Raw genomic sequence first — 27057 nt, 5'->3', positions numbered from 1 at the left:
CTGTCTCAGAGTTTGTTTTTGATAAACTAGTGCTGAAAGGGGTGGTCAGTTTTCTAAGACTTGTTGTTGGTCTAACAGCACAGACCTGTAACCGTTTATACCATCATAGGGAAAAGTATCCTTAAACTTTTACTTTTGATCTTTACATCTCAATGTATTTCATTTGAATTTTATCTGATTGTCCATCATAATGTAAAAGATCTTTCAATTGTCTCAGCAGGCAAATCTGAAAAGTTGGACTTGCCATTTTATTCTGCCACCCTGATTCAGTATTTTATGGCACATTCACATTGTCTAACTTTAGGATTTCACTTCCTTGACACAAATGACATAAAATTACCATATTTTCCGGACTATAAGCCGCTACTTTTTTCCCACGCGTTGAACCATGTGGCTTTTAAAAACGTGCTGCTTTTCTGTGGATTTTTCCAAACCACCAGAAGGGGAAGTAAAAGTTCGAGAATAAGGGGCTCATTTTCATTTAGCACAAGAACATGGTAGCAGCAGGCACGACGGAGAACCAATGTCTCAAATTCACACATTTTAACATCTTTGCTGTTTTTAAGCTGCCAAACCAATGAAGAGACTGGGCTCAACTCCTGCAGAGCTGAAATAAAGCCGACGAAGCAACATCTTTCAGTAGATCTTACTGCTGTGAGCCAACAAGCTAACAGGAGCTAGCATTCTTCTTCGTCCCTCCTCCAGGGCCTAAATGTAGAGCTCCCCCTATAGGTTTGGTGGGAGACAGTATAGTATAAATCAGCGGGTTATAGCCTGGTGCGCTCTATTTTAGTGCACTTCTATTAAAGTCGTAGAGAAATCATATTTAAATGTCAAATCAATCTTAAACATGTATATAAATGAATTCTTTATCAGACAATATTGTCCAAAATTTAGAACATTTCTATTTAAAAAAAAAAATCCTGTTCTTTTTTTTTTTTTTTTTTTTAGTCATCTTTTACAGGCCAGTTAGTTATACATCAGCTTGTACACCTAAATTTGGCCAATCGTATATCAACGGTCATCTGTCAATCAAATTTTTTCTTTCATAGCATCTTGATTCATATGTAGCAGCTAATAATAATTATAATACATTTTATTTATACTGCACTTTTCATCAAAAAGACCTCAAAGTACTACAAAAAAGAAATACATAAAAATAAAATAATAATAATGAAAAAAATAATAATAAAAGCTGTTTTAAAAAGAGAAAAAAAAACATCTAAAGGGGACCAAAAGTTTTGCTAAAAAGAAATGTAATATATGCCACGGTTTAATTAAGAAATAAGAATAATTTACTTCACCATTGAGTTCCGTCCCAGTGTTCACGGGGATGGACGTCTGTGTCTTCAGCAGGCGTAGAGCTAACAGAACTGGCAGCGTTACGAGAAATTTTTGGGAAATCATATTTAAATGTAAAATCATTCTGGCTTAAACATGTTTATAAATGTGCTCTTTATCAGACCATACTGTCCTAAAAGTTCGAAAATTTCTATTTAAAAAAAAATCCAGTCTTAAAATCTGTGTTGTTGTTTTTTTTGTTATCTTATGCAGACCAGTTAATTATATGTCAGCTTGTGTACCTAAATTCAGCCAATCATATATCAACGGTCATCTGTCAGTCAAATGTTTTCGGTCATATCATCTTGATTCATATGTCCCAGCTAATATACACAACAGTTGAAATACGAATCATTTCCTTTCCCATTAAGTTCCGTCCCAGTGTTCACGGGGATGGACGTCTGTGTCTTCAGCAGGCGTAGAGCTAACAGAACTGGCAGCGTTGCGAGGCAAGGGCTCAAACATGTACGGCTGGAAGCCTTCTACACCAAACCAAGCTTCTGTCGCCCTGGCGTCCTTTTCAGCAACATCGTCCCCGCTTTCCTCCTCTAAATAAAAAATGTATGACGGAGGAGACTCATCCACGACCTCCGAAACAAAACTCTCCTCCTCTTGCATGTCCATAGCGTTCCTTGACAGTGTCGTTTCTAAGTCATCAATTTAGTGCTACTTGGTTCCAATGGAATTTCCCATTGGGAATTTACTAGCACTAAGTTGCTAACTGGTTAGCAAGATGCTTCCAACAAACCTGCGACAACCAAACTGCTTTCGAACCTTCTGCCACAACAATCCCGCCCCCTTGATAATCGACCAATCACATTCACTTTATTCGCTCTTGCAAAGTCGTGCACCACTCGGGAGAATTCGGAAATGCAACGGTTGGAACGGCCGTTTCCCCATAACTTTAACAAGGAACAATGAAATTATAACACACTAAATGTTTGCAGCTTGAAGTATCGCACAGCAAGCTAGTTTATCGGTTATGATGAGACATGTCAGAACAAAAAGCGATTAACTGATGTCCCTAATTTCTACAGGAGCCTAAAAGGTAGAAAATCTCTATTTTCCATTTACTAAATCTTCGTAAGGAAATTATTTTATTTATTTTTAAAAATAATTTACGGCACTAGTGGCTCGTTTTTATGGACAGTAAGCTGACAGGAAACGTGGTATGAAAGAGGGGGAGAGACATGCGGGAAAGGACCACAGGTCAGATTCGAACCCGGGTCGCCCACGTCGAGGACTAAGGCCTCCGTACATGGGTTGTGCATGCTAACCACTGTGTCACCAAAGCACGCCCATATACAAAAAAATTTATTAATTTATTTCAGCAATTTTTTTACTCAGCCTTAATACAGATATAAAACATCTATTTTAATGAAAAGACATTTAATTCAATTAATGGGACATCTAATGAATATATTCTGCATTTTATCATTCAGCGGTATATTTACAGTATTTAAATCAATATAAAACACATTTTAAAAGTAATATCTACTCATTTCATGGTACTTTTATTTTTTTTTAACAGTGTCCTGTCTGGCGATGTGGCAATAAGAATAATTGTCTTAATGCAAAAAGCCCAACAGATTTTACTTTCACAAGTGAAGCAGTACGGCTATCGCCATAGTGTACTGCTTTATTTATGCATATAAATAGCTTTATTATAATTAATGCAGGGAATATTACAGATTATATGGACACTGCAATGTAAGTAGAACAGGAAAGGAAAAACAGGAAAAAGGAGAAAAGATGAAAGAGGAGATAAAAGTGAGAAAATGATTAGTCTTCTGTCTGCTTCATCACCTGCAAAAAGAGATGTAAAAAAGAACAGCACACCAACGGATATATGTAAGTACATGGTGCATTTTTTTTAATTTCAAGACATATTTTGGCGCCCCATACCTCAGTGATCACATTGCAGTTATTGGAAAAACTCCTTAGGATGTTAATAGTGGGAAGTTACTGAAAAGAGTAAATCAGTCCCTTCCTTCTGTAATTTATTCAGGTAAAATATTTTTTTTTTTTTTGATGATTAACCACCAGAAAATATAAAGGTATGCAGATAGGAGGGATAGAAAGTATCCTTATTGTCAGAGCTCCCACTGAGGTGCATTAATCCACTGCTTCCTACTCTGCAGTGCTCCAGCAGCGCCATGCTGTGATGTTGATTAAACATTGACATTTTGCTTTCATTTAATCGGGATTTGCAGAAAGGGAAAGACTGATGTCCTGAGGCATTGCACGATTTCCCACCAAATACGTCTGAATAACCTCCATAGGCACACCCACCATTCTCCATATTTTAAGGTGGAGGCCATGTTGTTCTTTTATGTTTGCTCCAATTTTCTTTGATCGAAGAATAACTTTCCACCTCAGATGAATGTTTGCATCCTGCACATTAGGGGGTCAGTCAGTCTAAAAGGAGTTCAGCTTTTCATATTTCTTTAACTACATCCAACACCTGCCTCCTCTAACGTCGGCCCAGCTTTGTGAGAAGGATTACCGTTATGATCCAGACTTAAAGGCCTCTGACTGCGCTCCACCCTGCTGGGCCGCTCCGCTGGAGTGTTTGTTAACGCAGCGCCGATGACAAACGGCGCCATGATCCCCGTGTTCAGCGGGGTGAACAGAGGCGGCAGACCGTGAGGAACACCACTGCTTACTGAGGCTTTTCACATTTATGGGAAGAGGAAAATTGCAGACGAGAGGAAAGGAGGAAAACTGGGTTAATCTGACCCAGTTTCCTTCCTAATGCTGATGAGGCGGGAATTTTCTTTCTCATTTTGCTTCAGAACCATTTAAATGAAGCCGTTTTACCTGATAAGTCTTTTTCTTATAAGCCACATATAACATTTATGTTAAAGGTTTTTTTTTTGTACACAAGTGAAGCAAAATTACTAAAATAACTAAACTAACAGGTAGGAAAGGAGAGCTTTAATTAAAGAAACCATGAGGCTCACAATGCCTCTGGGTGACTTCTACGATGGATGGGTAAGAACTCTACAGTTTTGCTCATCATATGTTTTGTGCCAATGACCTGGGCGTCCAGGTAACCTCTCCCTACTGCCACACTTTTCAGATTTTTCCATCCTCCACATTTGAGCAGAAGTTTATTTTCCTTTCATTTATAAAATAGCCCCTGTAGCAGAAATCTGTCTCTCATCTCTGTGCTGTAAGGTAAAAGCAACAACTTCCCACACAAAATTATTGTTTTTTTTTAAACAGCAAGACCCACTCTAATGGTCTACTTTTCTTCTATTTCGAGAAAAAAGTCGTAACATTAAGAGAATGCAGTCATAAAATTAAGAGAATAAAGTCGCTCCGAGAATAGTCGTAAAATTACGAGAATAAAGTCGTAAAATTACGAGAATGAAGTCGTAAAATTACGAGAACAAAGTCGTAAAATTACAAGAACAAAGTCGTAAAATTACGAGAATAAAGTCGTAAAATTACGAGAATAAACTCAAAGCGTTACGAGAATAAAGTCGTAGCGTTACGAGAATAAAGTCGTAGCGTTACGAGAATAAAGTCGTAAAATTACGAGAATAAAGTCGTTTATTAAAGAAAAAAGAAAACGGACTGCAAATATTTCAGATATAACATTTAAATTAATGATTCAGAAATCCCACTTGAAAAGCATTTCATTAGCACACATTTAAGATGAAATGGTTAAAAAGGAACTGTAAATTGTTTGTCAAACCATTATCAAATAATGCAATCTAAAAATGTATTTCTAAGTGGAGATACAAAAAATCTCAATTCATGAATTAAATTATAAATAATACTTTTATTACAGATTTAACAACATTTTAATATCATTTCCTTTTTCACTTGGCATTTTCAAATCCTTTTTCACAAGTTCATTTTTTTGTTTTTTTTTTCTCCCTGCCAGCTCCCAGATCATCTTATCTGATTGGTTGATGTGGTGCGTCAAGCAGCAAAAATTTTATTCTTTTTTTACATTTTAGTGACGTTTCTGGGGGGAAATTAGGGCGTAGTAAAGCCATACATCCCAAAAAAATGGCTTACAATTTGTCTTTTTTTTTTTTAGTAAAGACCATATGAATTGAAACTCGTCTATATTTATTTATTAATTTCTATATTACATAAATCAATAACTCTGGATGCCCCTTTTTGCCTTTGTTTTTTTTTTATATATTTGGTTGTGATAATTGTAATGTTCAAAATGTAAATAAAATATTAAAAAAGAAAATGGATTACAGGTACATTATATTTTAATTGCAGTCTTACAATTTACAATTCCTCTTAAATAATTCCATTAAATATAATTACAAAACTCAAACTTCTCAAATCAGATTTTTTTTTTTTATGTTAAATTTAAAATGGTTTTTTTTCAGTGAGTCTTCTGGTCCTCCATATTTTGGTTGGTGTTCAGTTTTGAAATCATGGCCCAATAGTTTTGAAAGTGGAGGAAGTTTTTAGCTTGGCCTTTTTTCCACATGTAGAGTAAAACCGTATTTTCCAAAGATTTCTGCACTTCTTTTTCTATTTTTCTTTATACAGATTTAAGCCTCCCTGTCTCCTTTGTACCAATGTGTATTGTGTGATTATGGAGTTTTCCATGACTTGAACCTTTTTGCTGTCGTGATCCCTTTGGTTCGTAATAATTATGTGATTAGCTGAAAGTTGCAAATTATGAAATGTCAGAAAAATCTTACTAGAACAGCTGACCTTTTATTTCACGTTAATCAGATTGCTTTATAAAGTAAAGCTTTCCTCAAATATGGAACGAGGTTCTTCCATCTCGAGACCTTTTATCATTTTAGTTGTCCTTTTTTGTTAAGTATTTTCCTTGATTTTGCCCAAAGTGATTCCACTTGTGTATTCATTAGTTCTGAGATAAACAGAACCTGTTTAGTAGTAATATTGCTCTTAAAGTACTGATGTAAACTTTCATCTACATTCTTAATAGGAGCTAAGGGAAAGGTTATTATTGTATATAGGAAATTTTATTATAGGAAAGGTTATTACTGTCCATAAAAAAAAAAAAAAGAAGCTTTTTAAGGCAGCGATCAAAACAGCCAAAGTCTGGAAGAGTTCTGAAGAAGTCAGAGTCTTTTCATCGTTTTCTGCCTCTTAGTTGTTTTTAAACTGAGAGTATAACTGGGGCAGTGCAGTTGTCGTGACTCCTGTACTTTATAGGCAGCCTTGGGCTCTATTTGTTCTTATTTTGCCTTGGAAAACATCCCTGTTTCCCGCAAAGCCGCATTCATCTTTAACCCTCTATAGAGCAAGGTACCGTTTTTGAAAATTTGCATACCCCTTACAAATGAAACCCACCCCACAATTAGAGAAGCCCTTGAATGATATATTACCTACTGTAAAATAAGTTGAAACAAAGGCTTTGCTTGGATCCTTTTTATTTATAGTCGGTTATTAGGTTAGGGAGTTCCGATGGTCCAATGACCCTTTCAGAGAAGCTAAATCAGCAAGTTGCGGTAGGATTCTCACTCTTTGGTGAAAACTGACCAAGAATGATCTCCTGGTATTCGCCCTGGGCCTCGCCATTTCCAGTGCTATAGTCACACTTAGACTGAAATTAAGCGCCTAAACTAAAATACACATTGGAGACTGTCTGTTTGACGACCTCAATTCAGCACTATAATAAAATTTTATTTTAACTGGAATAGTTGCGTTATCACAGCCAGCTGCAGGTTGATCTGCACAGCGGCTCCCTGGGGTAATGTGATGTTTCGCCCATTGAGCAGAGAGGTAAACAGAAATAGGACTTGGTTGAATTTGCAGAAAGATTAAAAAGGAGAAAGTTCCCGTTTATAGACCAGGAGGTCGATAATTTTGTTCCATTATTGTTCATATTAAAGAACACGTTTAGAAAAAATATTATAAAACAATCCAGAAATGAAACTTTAAAAAATGTCTGAATCCCATTAAACTTCATCCCATTAAACAGCAGCTACATTAATACTGTTATCAAGGAAATCCTTTTATGCAGGCTGCACGCCTCCGGATGCAATGCTGACCCCCTCAGGACACTGGCTTGTGACATTTCATGGCCATTACTCTGCTGTGAGTTATGCATAAGTTAGGCTGTCGTTGGACATACGCTCTGGACTCGTTATGAATACGCTATGTATACGCCCAAAATTGAAAAAAATATATAGAAAGTCTAGCGTGTGCCATCGTTTTAGGAGATTCTGGTACGTCGGGCATACGCTGGCAAAATCGTCAAGGTGTGACAGGTGCCTTAAACTCATATGACGTCATCGCCATTCTCCATTTCGTAACAACTATTGTAAATATTTTAGTTAAATACATTCCTGATAAATTGAGACTTTGTCACATCTGTATCATGTAAATATATATATATATATATGTATATATATATATATATATATATAATATAAATAGCTTTATATTTATTTATTCTCCAGGTGCACAGTTTTATATTATAAAACACTTTACAGTACAATATTTATCTTTTAACTCTTCACTATTATGTTATTTTTATGCATTTTTCTAAGGTCCATATTGTGTGACCATTTTTTCCTATAATTTTTGGATGCTGTAAACCACAGAATTTCCCTATTGTGCGACAAAAAAGGCATTTTCTGTTCTAAAATAGAAGAAAAGCAAAATTGGCTCTAAGAATTGGCCCAAAAATATTGGCAGCACATAATCAGAAAAACACTGTATCTATAAATCTCTATGAATATGTTATTGCAAACATCCAACAGACCAATAGAAAAGCATCTTTTCTCCTCACTCCAGAAAAATTTATTTTTAAAAAGAAATGAGAAATGTGCAATTTTGAACAACATAACTCTAAAAACAAAAAATGTGGAGGAAAAAAAACAGCAAAGTTGAGGTTTCTTTTCTTTTTTTTCTTTCTTTTTTTTAAATTTCCATTTACAAAACACGTTCTTTGCTTGCAACAACAAAACCCTAAAGTATTGAAACTGCATTTCAGTCCTTTAGGCCCAAACTTTTCCCTTCATCCTCCTCTCCATCCTACTGTTACTTCTGAGCAAGGCACCGAGATATTTGAACTCCTCCATCTGAAACAGAAACAGACCAACCCAGAGGGAGCCGTCCACTTCAGAGAAACAGCATCACCATTAATAACATGTCAACCTTTTTTTTTTTTTCTTCCTGAAACTCAAAACTATAAATTTCCCACTTTTCATTTTCCGTAATAAGTTATCAAGGTCGCTAAGAGTAGAAAAATTAAGTCTAGGGAGCAGTGCATTAAGACTGCTTGACAGGCCTAGTTGAAAGCACTCTCTGTACTAAGAAACAGAAGGCCAAAGGTAGTAAGGTTCTGATTAAATTCAATAAAAGTCTAGAAGCGTGAAGCCTGTGAGGAAAAATAGCCATGATGATAAAAATTGCATGAGACTGACTCCTCTGTTTCTGAAATAAAAAGCTGCAGCTGAAAAAAAAATAACTTAGCAGCACAAAAATTACAACAAAAAATGTTTTAGATGGTAAACACCCATGTTTTCCGGTTAAATTTATGTTTTTAAGCCTCATATTTGCTCATTCAGTGCTTTTTCAAGCTCATTTACAAAACTGAACATAGCAGATGAAGGAATTATATTAATCCCACTTGGAGCTTATAAAAGTTAAGTGTCGTTAAACCATCAAATTTCATCAGAACATTACTGATGTGTACACCTGATAATAAAACGGTCGACTAATTCCACAGTTTAGTCTATTTGCCTTCCTTGTTTCAAAGATTCCTGGTTTGTGTCAGGACAGATGGTGTTTTTCCTTCCGGCGATACCAGAGGGATGGTAACACAAACTAAGATGGTTTGCAAAAGAGGAGGGAGGGTTTTGGTAGAAACCAACATTTGCTGTTTTGTAATTATTGTCCCCAGTTATTGTTTACTGTTGGGGAGAAATCAGTTTGAACTCAGAAGGAAAGCAGAATCCTACCAAAAGTGCACGCGCGTGGGAAATGCTTAAACAAGCAGTTTTATTTGAAACACAAATTAACTTTATGGACAATTTACATTTTTTATAGGCCAATTTACACTACACTCATAAAACCGTTCCGTGCCGGTCAGTTAACCGTGTCGAGCTTGGTTACTTACGACTGTTTACACACGACGCTAGCACGGTTCCTCACCTCCTTGTGACGATCTACGGTACTACTGCTCTCTTGAGGTAAACAAGCAAATCAACATGGTGGCGTCTGTAACATTCAGGAAGTTTGGTTATAATTGCAATATTTCGTTGTTTGCGGAAAGTCGGGTGATGAAGGCAGGCTTTGGTGAATTCATTGACGGAGTCGGCTTTTAAGAAGTGGATACGACAAACAATACTCTAATCAGGGCTTACAGACGCAGGAAACAATGACAGATGTTGAGGTTCACCACATTGCTAAGCAGAATTATCACTGGAAAACGTGTGGCACGGTAGGGTAGCTTGTAATTTTTATGAATGTCTGAGATTGCATGATTACAAATGCTGACTATAAGGAGATGCGCACTTTGTCATATCAGAACTGAACCGCGCCGAGCCCTTCTGATGAACTAGTACCATGTTTGCGCGGTTCGGTTGTGTCTGGCGCGTTCCGGTTCAGTTGTGCGTGCCATTTAGACTCAGCAGGTATCTCGGTTACCGTTTTTGGACCAATCTCAGCGCGGTTTCAAAAGGGTAGTGGAAATGGGGCTTATGTGTACAGATTTGATACCATAAAGCCAACCATGAGTTTGTGATTCTTCTCTGCACTCTTTGCCTCTTTAGGCACCTGTGGATCCTCTCCTACTTACATGTGGACCTGTGTCTATGTGTTCATTTCAACATTTGTTACTTTGAGAGAAGAATCACCCTGAGAAAGTAAACTGCCAGTGATTGGCTACATTTTAGGATACTCTACCTCTTGATACAGTCCCGTTTTCTTCTAAGTTGTGGCCAGATCCATTAAATAGGAGAATCTGTCTAGAAGACTACCAAGAAAGTTCAGTTGCTAGGGCATAAAGTAGTTTGGCAGAAGTGCTGAACGGCTCATTCAAAATACACAATTACAAAAATGAGAGGTTTAAAGGAATAGTACACCCAAAACATGATTAGCCTTCATTTTCTACTCACCCCCATGCTGAACAACACTCTGGAGTACTTTTTTGATATCTCAAATGCATCTGGAGATCTGGGAGGCTTCTTGCTGTCTGCTGACATTCAAATAATGGAGGTGCCCAGCGCCCGAGGCAGAAAGGTCCATAAAAATCCACAAAAAACGTGTGAATATTCCTCCATACTGCTCGTCCAATGTATTCCAAGTTTCCTGAGTGGGTAGCATCCAGAAGTTACTCGAAACGAAGTCATTTAGAATGTTTTTAGGGCATAAACAGTAGTGTATAGGATTTCCTGAAAGCGCGCACATGCGCGATCACGACGCTACGGAAGCCGGCAGACCAAACCAGATGAAAGTGCGCATTCAGCGTCTGCTCTGCCGATAATGCAATTGTAGAAGAAGAAATGTGCTGTTTACCTGTGCAAAGAAAGAAACAACGAAAGAAAAATGTCTGAGGACTTCAGTGTTGAGGAAGAGCATGAGTTCTTTGCCGAGCTGAATGCGCTGGTTTGGTCTGCCGGCTTCCGTAGCGTCGTGATCGCGCACGTGCGCGCTTTCAGGAAATCCTATACACTACTGTTTATGCTCTAAAAACATTCTAAATGACTTTGTTTCGAGTAAATTCTGGATGCTACCCACTCAGGACACTTGGAATACATTGGACGAGCAGTATGGAGGAATATTGACACGTTTTTTGTGGACTTTTATGGACCTTTCTGCCTCGGGCGCCATAGACCTCCATTATTTGAATGTCAGCAGACAGCAAGAAGCCTCCCAGATCTCCAGATGCATTTGAGATATCAAAAAAGTACTCCAGAGTGTTGTTCAGCATGGGGGTGAGTAGAAAATGAAGGCTAATCATGATTTGGGTGTACTATGCCTTTAAGTGAGAGGTTGTTCTCCATATTATAGTTATGCTGATAGCCATGTTAAGTATGTTTTTTTGTTTTAGTATTTTATATAGGTCCTGTTCCAATCATATTCAGTTGACTTATATGTAACGTTTATAAATATTAACATAGTGTTTACATGATAAAAGATGAGTAAAGCAACCTAAATATAATTTTGTAGTGCGAATCTGTGGCAATGCTAGCGTGAGCAGCTAACTCGCCATTGCCCTTAGAGATGGAGTTGTCAGAAATCCCCCATTCAATGGCTCTGGTTGTGGCTAGTAATGTTAGCATGGCATCTTTAAGCTAACAGCTTTTCTCTTAAAGAGTTCAAAGTAGGTTCAGAGGAGTAATTATTTATTTATTTATAACATGCTCTGATAGTAGTAGGAATATGCTTTAAAATTATAAATATTTAATTTGGAACTTCATTGAGCTACGCTAGCATTACCTTCACTGTTTATACTGAGGAAAGTGAGTCTTAAATTAACTCTTGCTCATATCTAAACACAAGCCTTTACATTTCTAATCACTTGTGTTTAAAAAATTATTAGTTAATGATAGACAGGGATGTTTGATATAAAGTCAGGATTTTGTTCTTAAAGAGAACAGATATTAGCCTGAAGATGCTTTGCTAATGTTATTAGCCACAACTAGGAAGAAAACAGCACTGTTTTAAAGAGGAAGGGTTTCCTGAAAGATAGCCAGCCACCTTTTACTTTGTCAGGTTGGTTCCAGCCTCTAAGGCTACGCTCACACTGTAGGCCTTGATGCTAAATTCCGATTTTTTTGTGAAATCCGATTTTTTTTTTTTGCTTTTCCGTTCATATTTCCAAATATATGCGACTTGCATGTAATCTCCTGTGTGAACTGCAGTCATACAACGCAAGTGTCCCGCATGCGCAGTAGAGGACGCTATGACGTCACAGGCCAATGCACTCCATGTTTACGGAAGTAAACATGAATTGTAGTGCCAGCGCGCATCAAGCGGTCTTTTCCAACCATAACAACTCATTCTTTTCAATATGTTTAGACAGAAATACTTCTCTCCGCATAATCATCTGCCATGGTTGTTGTTCTTCTTGCCGCTTCTGCGTAGCAAGATGCAAAATAGTGATCTTTGTCTGGTATTAATGACGTTCAGATCGGATGAATCCAACCTGGCCGTTCACACTCAGGTCGCATTTGAAAAGATCAGATTTGTATCAGATTAAGGACCACATAACCAAGTGGCATGGGTCGCATTGGAAAAAATCGGACCTGTGTTGTTCAGACTGCCATGAAAAGATCAGATCCAGGTCGTATATGGGCAAAAAAAATCAGATTTGGGTTACTTCAGGCTGTGGTGTGAACGTAGCCTGAGTGACTAATGGCGCACAGAAACAGATCCGTATGTGTGCAGGAGAGAATATACACAAGCATAAAAAGTAAAGGAACGCAGAGAAGCATCATGGTCTCATGGTTGGGACATATTGGAGACCTCATGGTATTGAATCTTAATGCAATAAACTCTCAAAATGCTTTTTTTTTTTATTCTCACCACCTCTTCTTTTCAGTTAGTGCCAGAAATCTAAATCCAGTACCAGCATGTACTGAAAAGCAGACATGTCATTGTCCTGTTTGGACCTTCCTTCCAGCACTAGTAAAAGAGAACTGAGAGTTCTGCTTTGTGGATTGTCGTCTGCCTCCAAGCATGTTAAGCTTTCACTACTGTTGAGCTTCCTGCCCTCAGTCCTTGTCACCATGTTTAATTCACAAGCTGGAGCTGAGAGGACTCAGTCACTCGGAGTCTTTGTGGTTAAGCCAATATTCCTTCCTCTTGTTGCTCCACTGCCTTCATCCGCCATTGTTCTTCAATTTAACTCATACTGACACATCCGTCCAAACCTCAGATCAGTATGAACAGCTTATCAGGTCTCAGCTTTTTATGATCTGCTTGCCTGTTCAGTTCATCTGTTTTGCCTGCTGACATCAGAGCTGTGAAAAGCATTTGAAGTGATTTTTAGCTGAGAGAGGACTTGGACGACTTGGTACAAAATCTCTTCTCATATTTAGGTCCATTTCTATGAAGTGGTTCCCAGTGCAGCCGCTCTGAAGGCTCCCCCAGGCCACATTCCTCCCGTCTGGGTCGGAGTAGATGTGTTTTTTTTCCCCTGCCCTATATCAGTCATATCTGGTCCCTTAATGCAGTTCTAATGATGTGCCGAGGCTTGTGAAGCTGCAGGCTGTTTGTTTACCAACAGACACTCAGTGGTGCGTCCTCCTGACACCCTTAATGCAATCAGACTCCCTCAATATCTACACATAATGATATTTCAGAGTAATGACTTTAACATCTGTCTGAGAAGCAACACACGACACAAAATTACTCCTTTGTATTATCATACCTGAAACGTCTGACATTTTCTTACCCCTTTCCAGGATTTCTTTTTTGTAAAATGTGAAGAGGAAAGGAAAAATCTTAAATTAAAGTCTGATTTATACTCAGAAACCAGGTCGTCTGCGTAGGTGTTGCGGTGAACTCAGATATGCCCCGCCCCTTCCACAGACACTCTGGTGCACCTCCCCCAAATTGTAGGTGTCCGCAAACAGGAGGTCTCTGATTGGTCAAATCTACATCCACTCAACACTATGCGTATTTCCTGTTTGGTAGCGTACCAGCTTGTTTTGTTTGTATGACCGAAATTGCTGAAGTTTGACCAGCTAGAAGAGCGAGGTGCGCGTCAACGCTGGGACCTTTTTTCCACCTGGATCCCCGCTCTTTTTCTCCCTCAAGTCCCTCCTTTGTTGAACAAACTTGCCCCGACTTCCTCACCGCCTCGGCCGTATCTAAACTCAGTCCCTCTTGTTTTGTGGAGTGGAATAACATAGCGATATGCTTCCATATTGGGCATAAATCACAAATATCTGCATCATACCCGCGACGAGCTCACAGCAACACGCTGCTGTGGGAGTATAACCAGCCCTTAACCCTGTAATGCCAAATGTATCATATTTGATACATACGGTTTCTGAAATGTTTTGCGTCTGACACCTTTTGCCTAATTTAATGGTAAAAACTTTGCTCAAAATCCTATTGTACACATTTAGATTTACCTGATAACAGCCAGTAGAAGACTACACAAAAAATAATCTTGACTTATCGCATAGTAATAAATTATTAATATCAAAAATCTATTTCTGTTTTTTCTTTTTACATATTTTGTTAAAAGGCCAAATAAGGACTTCAAACCAAAAAAAAGTAATTTTCTGTTTTGTTTTATTCTTGGATCGGGCTTTAAAGGGTTAAGGTTGGGCAAAATATTCTTGTGAAGGTTCTCAGTCATCCAGGTCATTGTCATTCCAAAAAAAGAAAATTAAAAACAATCCCCTGGACTTTGTTTCCAAGTTTGAAAACGTTTCGCTTCCCATCCAGGAAGCTTTTTAAATTCAAAATGTCAGCAATAGCATTGAGTTTGAGGTTTTATACCTTATATAGCCTATCAAAGCCTTCTTTTTGTTTTGAAAACATGCAAATTGAAGCAGACGGAAGGGTCCACCCCTTTGGAATGGGGGTCGTTTGGCTTCTTTTGTTTGCCTGCAATGCAAAGTGTCTGAAGGGTTGGTCGTTAAAGGGGATTATTGGCCTGGCTGAATAGATGAATACCAAGATTTTTAAAAATATGGAAACTTTCACAAATGATATACAAGATGAGACCCTTTTGTCTATATGGAGATGCTATACTTACCTTACAATTACACCGAGACCTACCAATTCCTGTTTCTCTCCTTCCCTGTCCTTTCTTGCTGAACTTCCCATTGGAATTGCACCATAGACGCTTAAATACACCTGATGTAAATGTACCATTAGAATAAGAAAGAAGCCAATATTAGCTAAATTCATTGCACAGTCTTAGAATCCCACTGGCATGAAGCAGACTCCATGGCAGGTCTGTAAAGCGGCCTCAACAAGCGGCCTCCATGGCGAAGCCTTTGCCGCTGTGCAAATTGCTACCTCTGGCCAGACGAATTTCAAGGCGAACAAAAGCAGACAAAACTGGAACCATTTTTTCACTGTGGAAAAAGGAATTAAATCTTAGAATAAAAAAGGAGAATACTGAGAAGGAGCCAATTTCGCCATGGTTACCGATGGATCGGTGCATCTCTATATTGTTGCAAATTATTTTGCAACCAATGATTTTGTTAAAAAGGAAAAAATAATCCTTTAGCATGTTTTAATTATCCACTTATAATAGATCATTAATTTATTATTAGACTCTAATGAATTTTTTTAACAAACATTTTATCTACAAAAATATAGGATTGATTTCACACCTTTTCCATTTATTTCTGACCATAAAACCAAAGCATCACAGTTCCTTATGAGCTCCAATGTTGGGTCCTCGCCGCGTATAACACAGTGGAAAATCTGGTTTTACCGTGTACCAACCACACCAACATCAAATCCTCAGATAGTATAACAATGAATGGCCGTGGAGAGTTCTGTAAAGTTGATGGCCTTTCACTTATTCACCTTTTAATAGACCGGCCAGCAGCACAGGGATCCAGTAATGAGGAACGTGAGGAGATTGCATCCAACGATGAAGGTGTCTGAACTCTCGTTAAGTTTTCAGGATCTGAAACTTGATAATGAGATACCTTTCAATCACCGAGCAAACCTCCCACTGAAACTCTTTTCATTATGTCTCTCAAGCTGACAGACCTTTCCTGATTTAGCTCCTTGTCTAAGTTGATTTCTTAAAAGCCTTGTTTTAATACCTCAACTCTTTGACTTTTCCCTCTAAATTATCTAAAGAAAACTGATTTTTTTGTAACACCGTCACAATAATAGTTTTTCCAAGAGATTCCTTTTCAGGACCTACATTCATGTGGTTTAATGGCCATTAAATTTAGTCATGCGTTTATTTTATTCGATTATACTTGTCTATGAGGTGCTTCCATTTGCCTGTCATTTTGATGCAGATACAAACACAGTCAAGGGAAAAAGTGTTTTCCCACTTCCTGATGCACGTTTGTCACACTTAACTGCTTCCCAACATCAAACAAATTTAGCTATCATCCAAAGACAACACATGTTGACAACAGTCAGCCATTCGAAGCATCTGCAGCCTAATAGCTGTTCTCTCACCTCGTATCCAACACCCATCTCTGTCATAAGCTGACAATTATATAAACACAATGCTAGATATAAGAAAAAATACAAGGCGACACTACAGTGGCAATAACTTGTGCAATATATAATATGCAATTACTATTTAATACCCAGTGTAATAGCTATATATAAAAATACCATTTATATAAATAATAATCCTGCTAAATAAGAGACTTCAGCTGTCTTTTATATCTATATATATTGATATATATATACTTAGACTTGGACAGACTTTGTCATTTTTTACACAAAATGTATACAAAAATTACTTTCAGTACTGCTCTCAAGACATTTTAATTCTTTTAAAGTGCAGCAGTGATAAATGTAAACATACGACTATATATACAAGTTAGTTTCCAGCATTTAGGGTTCTTTTTTTATCACCCCATTTTATACAACATTCAGCAGTATTTATATGTATGTATGCATTTATATATCTATCTATGTATATATATATATATTTATGTATGTATCTATGTATGTGTGTGTGTACCTGTCTAGCCCTCAGAGTGAGGACTATTTTTCCAATTTCACCATCAGACTGAGTAGCAATGGTTGCAAAGTGAGGACATTTTGCCAGTCCTCACATACTATTTTACCAGCGGTTAGGTTTAGGGCTAAGATGTCAGTTGGGTTAGGGTTGAGGTGAGGTATGCATTGGTAATGGTTAGGTTTAGGGTTAGTTTTAGGGTTAGGGCATAGAAAGAGTTGAAAATGACTGAAAATCAATGGAAATCAATGGGAGTTAACACATGATCCTCACTATGATGGCAGAACAAGTATATGTGTATGTATATGTGTATATATATATTACACTGAGCCTGGTTCTGCTGGAGGTTTCTTTTTGTTAAAAGGAAGTTTTTCCTCTCCACTCTTGCTATAAGTATGCTTAGTGTGAGGGATTGCATTCGAGTCCATGAGTTTGGTTTTCCTTAGATAAAAAAACTTTGAATCAATTTGACTGGATGATCTGGTTGAACTGTAAAGTGTCCTGAGATGACATGTGTATTGGCCCTATAGAAATAAACTGAATTGAATATGTATGTATGTATGTGTATATATTCATTCTTATTTCAACCGTTGCATATATTAGCTGAAACATATGAATCAAGATGCGATGACGGGGAAAAAATGTGATTGACAGATGACCGTTGATATATGATTGGCCGAATTTAGGTGTTCAGGCTGACGTATAACTAACTGGCCTGTATAAGATAACAAAGAAAAAAAACTGATTTTAAAACAGGATTTTTTTTTTTTATAAAAATGTTCTATTTTGACAATATCCTCTAATAAAGAGTACAGTACATGTTTAAGCCAGAATGATTTGACATTTAAATAGGATTTCCCAACGACTTTAAGGTTAGAACGGCCCGTTTCCTTATTTCCTCTGAAGCTTCTTTAAACAGGTTTTAACAAAGAAACTGATTCATTTCCATCGTATTATATTTTCATCTTGTTAAAGAGACAGAAGAAAAGCTTCTCCCATCACTCATAGCTCACTTTAATATTAGTATGTTTGTAAAATGGCTGAAATGGGAATTATCTTTTTAAATGTCCGTATTTATCCTGCATCTCAATCTAGATTGTCTCTAGAAGTTGATCAGCAGACATGAGGGAAGCTTCTCTGGTGTGTTTGTGTCGGTGGGGGGTTGGATTAATAACAGAGGGTAGAGATTGGGTGTAATGATCCCAGGCAAAAAGCAGTAGGAGGGTCCCGCCCCCACCACCGCCCCCTGCTGCCTCCACTAGTCATATTTGGAAACAGAGGGAGGATTGTGGGAAATCCAGCGACGGCGTTCGGAGCGTGAGGCGTCTGGCCTCGACGTTCTACCTGCCCAGTGAAAACTGAAGGATCGTCGCAGCTCTTCTTTACAAAGCTGAGCTTTTCCTCCCCCACAGGGGTCTCCCCACTCCCCCCCCATGTCACCAGCCCTCTTCGCTAATATTAGCCGACATCTAACCTTTTAATGAACGCAGGGCCGCAGCCTAGCTGCTGCTGTGGGAGGTTAGTGAGGCTGTCTGACAGCGGCGCGGCCTAATGAGAAGGGCCCCGTCGGACCTCCGCAATAACCGCCCTGCACACCTCATTAGCATCACGCTAATAAGCCACTCTGCACAGGATGTGACAGAGGAAGCTGGAGTGGAGAGAAGGATGGCATGTTTGCTCACAGCCACATCAAAGGCTCCTTTATCCACCTACAAATGTGTGCTCTCCCTGCTTTTTTTTTCTTTCCCTCCAATATTTCAGCTTCATCATTATCCAGAAGTGGTTTGTTTGCAGCAACATGGCAGACATTGTTTGCCTTTGTTGGGAAATGTGTCCACTGCGTGCGCCTCTAGATAATACGCATGGTTTGGAGAAAATCTGCTTAAACTTTTTAACCAAGCTCAAAAATGTGGGTTTTTCTTTTTCTTCTAAGACATGATTTTGTTTTTAGCGGATCGCGAGCGTAGCTGAGCAAATTAATGATTGAAATCTGGTTGCATTGTGGAGGACTGTCTCCAATCCAAAGATTTTGCTGCTTCTGATTGCTTTTTAAAGTTGTTGGGAAATCATATTTAAATGTCAAATCATTCTGGCTTAAACACGTTTATAAATGTGCTCTTTATCAGACGAAATTGTCCCAAAAGTTAGAAGATTTCTATTTAAAAAAATAATCCAGTCTTAAAATCTGTGGTGTTTTTTTTTGTTATCTTATGCAGGCCAGTTAGTTCTACGTTAGCCTGAACACCTAAATTCGGCCTATCATATATCAACGGTCATCTGTCAATCAAATTTTTTCAGTCATAGCATCTTGATTCATATGTCGCAGCTAATATACAATGGTTGAAATAAGAATCCTTTCCTTTCCCATTGAGTTCCGTCCCAGTGTTCACGGGGATGGACGTCTGTGTCTTCGGCAGGCGTAGAGCTAACAGAGCTAACAGAACTGGCAGTGTTGCGAGGCAAGGGCTCAAACATGTACGGCTGGAAGCCTTCTACACCAAACCAAGCTTCGTCCGCCCTGGCGTCCTCTTCCACAACAACTTCATCCCCGCTTTCCTCCTCTAAATAAAAAATGTATGACGGAGGAGACTCATCCACGACCTCCGACACTAAACTCTCCTCCTCTTGCATGTTTCGGCTGTCCATAGCGTTAAATATGGAAGGTATGTCCCCCTGATAGCGGCTGTGCCTCAGAACTTCCCTTCCGGTTCTTTTTCTGGGAGCAAGTTATTTACTACTCCTAACTCAAACTGGGTAAAATCATATAAAAAGGACTATAAAAACAGGAGTAAACAAGTAACAGAGTTTATTCCAGATCAGGTCATTACAAGACAGAGAAATTGCTTGGAGTTTGCACAGCTGTGGGCTCAAAAAACGTCCGCGAGCATCCGGCAAGGTTGAGCAAAGATTGAGCCCCGAACAAGGTCATCTTCTCCTTCTTATACCTCATGAGCCCATGTGTTGGATTATGTGGATGTTTAGCTGTCTGTATCAGAAACTGACACGCCATCAACGCCCTGAACTTTAAGCATCTTGCATCCATGCCCAAAGATTAAAGATGCGTCTCCTCCATCAGTCCGGCTCCAAGATGTGCCCATATCCTGTGTACTTCTAAAGACACAAAGGCTGTCTTGATTATATGACCTCCTTACACACAGTGACATCCACAATGTGAAGGAAGGCCTTCTACTCTGTCTAATCTGGCTAACAGAATAACAATGCACATGATGTATAAATAATAAACCTAACAATAGCGTTCCTTGACAGTGTCGTTGCTAAGTCACCAATTTAGTGCTACTTGGTCCCAATGGAATTTCCCATTGGGAACCTACTAGCACTAAGTTGCTAACTGGTTAGCAAGATGCTTCAGACAAACCGGCCACAATCAAACTTGATAAACGACTAATCACATTCATTTTATTCACTGGTGTAAAGTCGGACTCCACCCAAGAGAATTCATAAATGCAACGGTTGTAACGGCCGATTCCCTATTACTTTAAACGTGTGTGAGAGCCCATTTTCCCTCATCCACACTTATCGCTCATACAAACTTACTTCCCAAAAAAAATTTAGCGATTTTTCCATTATGTCAGGCTCACCACCTGTAAGTGAAAATATGAACGAGCACGTAGGACGGCCTTACGTAAACATATCAGCAGAATGTTTAACAGTTAGGAGGACCACTAATTTAGATGATTTTAAATTTAGTTTATATTAGAATAACATGACAGAAATTGTTTTCAGTGTCATATTTCAGGGAAATGACTTAAAATGCTGAATTTTAAGTTTCTTCAGCTTTTTTTTTTTTTTTTTAATCTGTCCGTCATTAAATTACTTTGAGTGAGAGATATTGGCCACAGTACTTCTTTTTAATGAAAGGTTGGAGCGTCGGTGCTTGCAGCAGCTCCTCTCAGTCCTCTGTGAGCTGCCTCAGCTCGGGGTGGAGGTGGTAATTGGCTGGACGCTGCATGCGGCCCCGTCTGGGGAAGAAGTTCTTGTTAATTTCATGTTGGACTCTCAGGGGACTGACCTGTGCTGAACAGGAACTACTGCAAATTGTGTAGTTTGATATTTTTTCTACCAACGCTGCAAAAAAAAGCATCAATACGCCTTGAAGTTTTGTTTTTCACATTTTGTTACCACACAAAAGACTTCATTGTATCGGATAGATTTAATATTATGGACTAAATATTGACCCGATAGGAGATCAGCACAAATCATCATTACTTTTATTTCTCATTTTATTATTTAAAATATCAGAAAAGCTTCGATCAATTGACATCGAACAGAAAATAATTGTCAACAAAAGCTGGCAAGAGGACAACTCACTCTATTATTAACCAATGTGCTATATCAACTTTAAACAGAAATTGAGGATTCCCACTATATATGCTAATATCTCAGATTTTAGATGCAGTCTGCTAAATTATATTCATTTTTTGGATAATATCAGATCCATATTTATTTCGGTTTGGAGCATCCCTATATATATATTACATGACTCAATTATCAAATATTCCTTTAAACTATAAAATTCACAATCAAGTGTATCAATAAATAATCAAAATTACATTAAATCACTGGTTAATAATTGATTTGGGATTAATTAAATAACGGTTTATTACATTTAAGTCTATTACATCTGATTCATAGAGATCTAATTATAATTTTTAATTTTTTTTTTCTTTTGGTGTTGCAATGTTAGTGAATTCCACTAGAGGGTGCCGCTGTTCATTCTTATACAGCATTTTTAATAGAAGTAGGTCGGATTGAAGCCTGGAATAGAAAAAAACTATCAACCTAGTGTCCAGAATAACATTGATATGGTTCTGTTTGTTAATAAAAATTAAACTCCTTAGGTTATCGGAATAAAGGGTGCCCAGTTAGCTGCCTGTTTAAAAGCAGGAAGTCTCTAGTAGCAACGATTCTCGGTCTACGTTTAATATCAGAGAGCTATGCCACGTTTAACATCCAGTTCAAATTACGCAGTAGATGGTCTGACAGCACGTTGAAGCGACATTCCCCATCTTTTTATAATAGTTTTACATTGAAAAACATAAGTTTGACCTATTTTAGTTATGTCTTTTTATTCAGTAATCTAAGCTCCTGTTTTGATATATCTTAAATATTTAGTTTAATTATGTGTAAGAGATTATTTCTTCTCTTTCTACAGCTGGTACTATAAAGAGTTAAAATATAATGGTGTACTACTGTTTAATATATATATTTAGGGCCACTCGTGAATGGAAGGATCCTATTTTTACAAGTAAAAATGTAGCTGTTTTTTTGAATGACCGCTTATCAATTAATACTTAATTTAAAAAACAATTAACTTTAGTTTACGTTATTAATCAATAACTACTTCTGGAATAATTGTAAAAACAAAACATTTATGATAATAAAATTACTTTATATTTATAAATGGAGTGTTTGTTAACCCCAGAAGCGGAGCAGAACTGTGACGTAAAAGAAAAAAAAAAGTGTTTTTTATAAAGTGTGTAAAGGTAGAACTTGAATTGTGCCTATTGTTAAGTCTTCTATGCCCTCAGTCAATGTTTTATTAAAATATCCTGTGTTTGATTCAGCAGTACTTTAGGTTCCGTTTCTAAATCATTGGTTTTGTTGTTTGGGTCCAGGGGCCACAAACGGAAACACGAAGAAGCCAGAACGGACGACGACGACACTGACAAGGAGGAGAACAAGCAGGACTCTGCTGACGAGTCCTCTAAAGACTCCAACGAGGAAGAGGAAGGCAGCAGCTCGGAAGCAGACGAGATGGCCGCCGCCTTGGAGGCGGAGCTAAACGATTTCATGTGACAAGGAAATGGCAGATTGATGAACATTAAAGCCGACCCATGGCCTACGTCACATGTGGTACTCTGACTTTTCTTTGTGTTGGTGTGGTTGAGATGTGAGCGCGATGAAATATGTGGTATTAAAACCTGAATGTCCTGTACAGAACCAGCACCTTTCTGCATAAATCAAAAATTGGACTTTTGTAGTATTGATATATATAGAGATATATAAATAGCCATTTTTGGCATAATTCCTTTGATGTTGACATTTTATTGTGAGGTAAAAAAAACTCTAGGGGACATGAAATTTGATACTTATTGTGTTGTTTTTCTATTTGAATTTTTATATTGATGAAAAGATTAATAAAAAACATAAGTGTATATTTTGCTGACGGTTCTTGCCAAAGAGTCTGAAATGGGTTTGCAAAGTTGTGCAGCTAAACATTTTATTCTGGACTTCCACTTTTTAATGTTTTTTTTTTTTTTTTTTTTGTCTCCTCTGCAGGTTTTTAGGGTCAAAGCGACTAGTTTATCCAGACATTTGAATGTGTTGTCTTTTTTTTTCCTTTGGTTGGTTCCTTTTTTTTGTTGTTTGTACATTTTGTAAACGTTTGTGTGCTAACAAAATTTTCAGTTAATGATAAATTAAAGATGGCATCCCAGTGCCAGAATGTGAATTCGTCTTCACCAGTTCTGATTTGATTTTTGAGGTGATCAGAATCCAAACGGTGCTCCAGTTTTTTGGTAAATGTTTAATTCATCAGAAAATACAATTAATTTTAAGAGGATTTTCACTCCTCTCCAAAAATGCATTAAAGCACATCCTGTTGGTTGATGCATTTCATAACCAAAAGTCTTTCATTTTGATGCTTTTAAAAATTGGGAAGAAATTCATTGATTTTTCAGTAACTTCCCTACTTAAAGTTGGACAATTTATTGGCTTCCTCATGCTCTCCTCTACACATCAGGCAACAATCTGTTATACTCTAGAATTTTGTGCCCATTAATGACTAGCGGAGCATCAAAACAAATTTTATAAGCAAACAGATTTTTTATTTTTTTGGGTCATCTGCAACTTGCAGTGAACTACTGCCATAAAACCAATGCAAAGTCTGTTTCACATTAAATGTATTTCTTTTAAGAACGGCAGGGATTCCTGTTCTCTATAAGGTCTGAGCTGCTGTTGTCAACACTGACCGATTAGATGCTGAGGGGATCTGTGAAAAAAAGCAGTAGGTGAAAATGACACCTACGTTTTTCTGCTAAGAACTATGAGAGATAAAAACGGTTCTACACTATTTTTAAGAATCCAAAATGTCTGCATGTTTCATAAACAGGAGGCAAAAACAGACTGGTATAAAACAACAGTGTGTGTAGTGGGGGTGTCCAAAATCTGATTTATCTCATAGTATTGAGTTGACTCTCAATTTTAATCTTCATTTAGAAAGCATCATTTTTTCCCCCTAAGAATTCTAATTTTAATCTTTGAGTCCCCTAAAAAAATCTTAGAATTCCATCTTTGATTTTCAAAAATCTTTGATTCAGATTTTTTCCCCCTTCAATTAGAGTGTAATCTTAGAATTTCTCTGATCTTAGAATGCTTACTTTATTCTCAAAGTTTATTTTTTTAATCCTGACTTTTTTATTTTTGAATTAAATTTTAAATAGAGAAGAATTTTTACTTTATTTTGTGTTTAATCTTAGATTTCTGCTTTGATTTTAGATTTCTGATTATGATTGCAGAAGTCTCAGTTTAATCTGAGAAGTCCATCTCTACTCTTGAACTTCTGGTTTTAATCTCAGGTTTGACTTTCAGCTCAGACTTCTATGATCTTAGAGTTGTGACCTTAATTTCTAAATTTAAAGATTAGTTGCAGTTCAGCCCATTGAAGTGTGTTTAGGTAGTTAGTGGCCCTAATCAGAAGATGATCAAAGGATTATTGATTGAACATCTGAAGATCTTTTCTAGGGATTGATGTAGCTCTACAAAAAATATAAATATTATATATATATATATATATCTTTTTTTTCTTGTTTCTTAAATTTCCAATTTCTTCATCTAAAAAGTGAGAATCCCTCTCCTGTTTTGTGATTTGTATTTATAGGGCAGCTAAATAATTTATAACCAACCAAAATGTCAGTTATAAGTAAAACTGCCAAAATACTAATTTAATTCTAACTATAGTAAATATCAAATAAGCTGCGATGTGCAGCAAGCATTTCACTGATTTGAAGAAATAAAACATTAAATATAGATTTTTGTTTGAGAAAAGAACAAACTTTCTTTGTTACGCACACAAAATGTTGCTGCTTTTGTTCCACTAACATTCTCCAGACCAGTCTCTTAGCCTTGGTGCTAAGCTAACTAGCTTGCTAAAATGCTAAGGATTAGCAAAGCCTTACTTGGCATAAAAACATTGAGATTTACCCTGAATATTTCAAATGGAAAGTATGACGGAGCATTAGGGCCAGGCTAGATTTTTTGTTTTTATTTTGAGAATAAAATCGTAACACTACGAGAAAAAAAGTTTTAATATTACGAGAAAAAAGTCGGAACATTACGAGATTAAAGTCGGAACATTACGAGAATAAAGTAACATTACGAGGATAAAGTTGTAATATTGCTAGAATGAAGTCATCATACAACAGCCCATTTCAGAAAAAAAGCTTTGAGTCAAACCAGAGCCAAAGTATAACTCATTTTATGGAAGAAAGTTCTTCTTGTAAGAGTTGTCATAAAATACAGCTTGTTTCTCATAATTTTAGGACTATTCTCATTGTGACTTTTTGCTCATAATATTACAACTTCATTCTCGTAATTTGACAAATTTATTTTGGTAATTTTACGACTTTATTCTCGTACTGTTATGACTTTACTCGTAATTTTATGACTTTATTCACGTAATTTTATGACTTTATTCTCGTACTGTTACGGCTTTGCTCCCGTAATTGTGCGACTTTATTCTCGTACTGTTACGACTTTACTCTCGTAATTTTACGACCTTATTCTCGTACTGTTACGACTTTGCTCTCGTAATTGTGCGACTTTATTCTCGTACTATTACGACTTTACTCGTAATTTTACAACTTTATTCTCGGAATTTTATAATATTCTGGCCAGAACTTTTTTCTTGCAATACTAAGACTTTATTCTCGTAATTTTATGACTATTCTCGTGACTTTTTTCTCATATTATTACTTTATTGTTGTAAATTCACGAGTGTATTCTCGTAGTTTTATGAATTTATTCTTATAATTTTACGAGTTTATTCTTGCAATTATATTACTTTATTCTCTTAATTTTATTACTTTATTCTCATATTGTTATGACTTTATTCTCCTAATTTTATGACTATTCTCATTGCGACTTTATTCTTGTAATTTTACAACTTTATTCTCAAAATAGAAAAAAAAATCTCAAGCCTGGCTCTAATACTCTCTCTTAGGAAAGAGACGTTATGCAAACAGAGTGGGAAATGTTTCTGCTAATCTAAAACCTCTACATTCAGCCAATGTTTTAGTTTCCATGAAGATGATTCCTCTGCCTTTATTCCCGACAAAACCTTAATTTTGAAACCAGAACATCAGCCTCAGTAATGATTGGATTATTGTTATTTCTGGGTATTTTCTACTTCTTTTTCTTTCTTTCTTTTTTTGGTGGGGGTGCTAACCTCAGAGCTCTTTGAATAATACTTGAATTTGCAATTTTTTTTCCAGAAAACTGCTCAGTTAATAAGATCTAATATTCACTCAGTTTTCTTCCTGCTCTTCTCATGATAAGCTAAAGCATCAGCACTGAACAGAAAGGGAGGATTTAACCAGCAGATCCCCTTTAGTGGTTTAATCCAGCTTCACTATAGCCCATTTTAACCATGATGCAACGCTGCAGCTAAAGGATCTCATGGTGTTACTAATATTTACCTCTAATGTTGTCTGTTTGAAGTCAAACCCACAGTCCTGGTATTTTTACTCCATCCCTGTGGATCCTTGTCTTGAACTCACCATTTTTCCTATTTAAGCTGAATCACTGTAATTATAGTCTCGGTGTGATTTGTGTTCAGTTATTGTTTGGCCACCGGATTCCTTTCTCTCGCTACATCCACACATTCTCCCTTCTTTCTTAATTCATTGTGTTTTTTTGTGCTAACCTTTTATCGTCGACTTTTTCTCTTAATGATGACATGTAAGCTTTTTGGTTTCTGACCCAGAGGGGGAAAAAAGATACACTTTTGTTAAATAAAGATGCTTCAAAATAAATGTGTTTTGAATAAACATATTTTGCATTTTGTCTTGTCTTATCAATTTATTTTTCTTAATCCCCTGATG

At 37.1% G+C, this 27057-nt stretch overlaps 1 protein-coding gene across 1 annotated transcript in view; it reads left to right on the top strand.

Annotated features, from left to right (window-relative positions):
* Positions 1-23408, top strand: part of ctdp1 (CTD (carboxy-terminal domain, RNA polymerase II, polypeptide A) phosphatase, subunit 1) — a 99335-nt gene extending 75927 nt beyond the window's left edge. Inside the window, exon 13 of the mRNA XM_038287738.1 lies at positions 22573-23408. Coding sequence (XP_038143666.1) covers positions 22573-22753 — 181 coding nt within the window. The 3' untranslated portion in view covers positions 22754-23408. The remainder of the gene's footprint in view (positions 1-22572) is intronic.
* The last annotated feature ends 3649 nt before the right edge of the window (positions 23409-27057 follow it).

This window comes from Cyprinodon tularosa, unplaced genomic scaffold (genome assembly GCF_016077235.1).
Source record: "Cyprinodon tularosa strain WSP-4 unplaced genomic scaffold, ASM1607723v1 ctg244, whole genome shotgun sequence".
NCBI classification, from domain to species: domain Eukaryota; kingdom Metazoa; phylum Chordata; class Actinopteri; order Cyprinodontiformes; family Cyprinodontidae; genus Cyprinodon; species Cyprinodon tularosa.
This window is presented reverse-complemented; position numbering and strand designations above follow the sequence as displayed.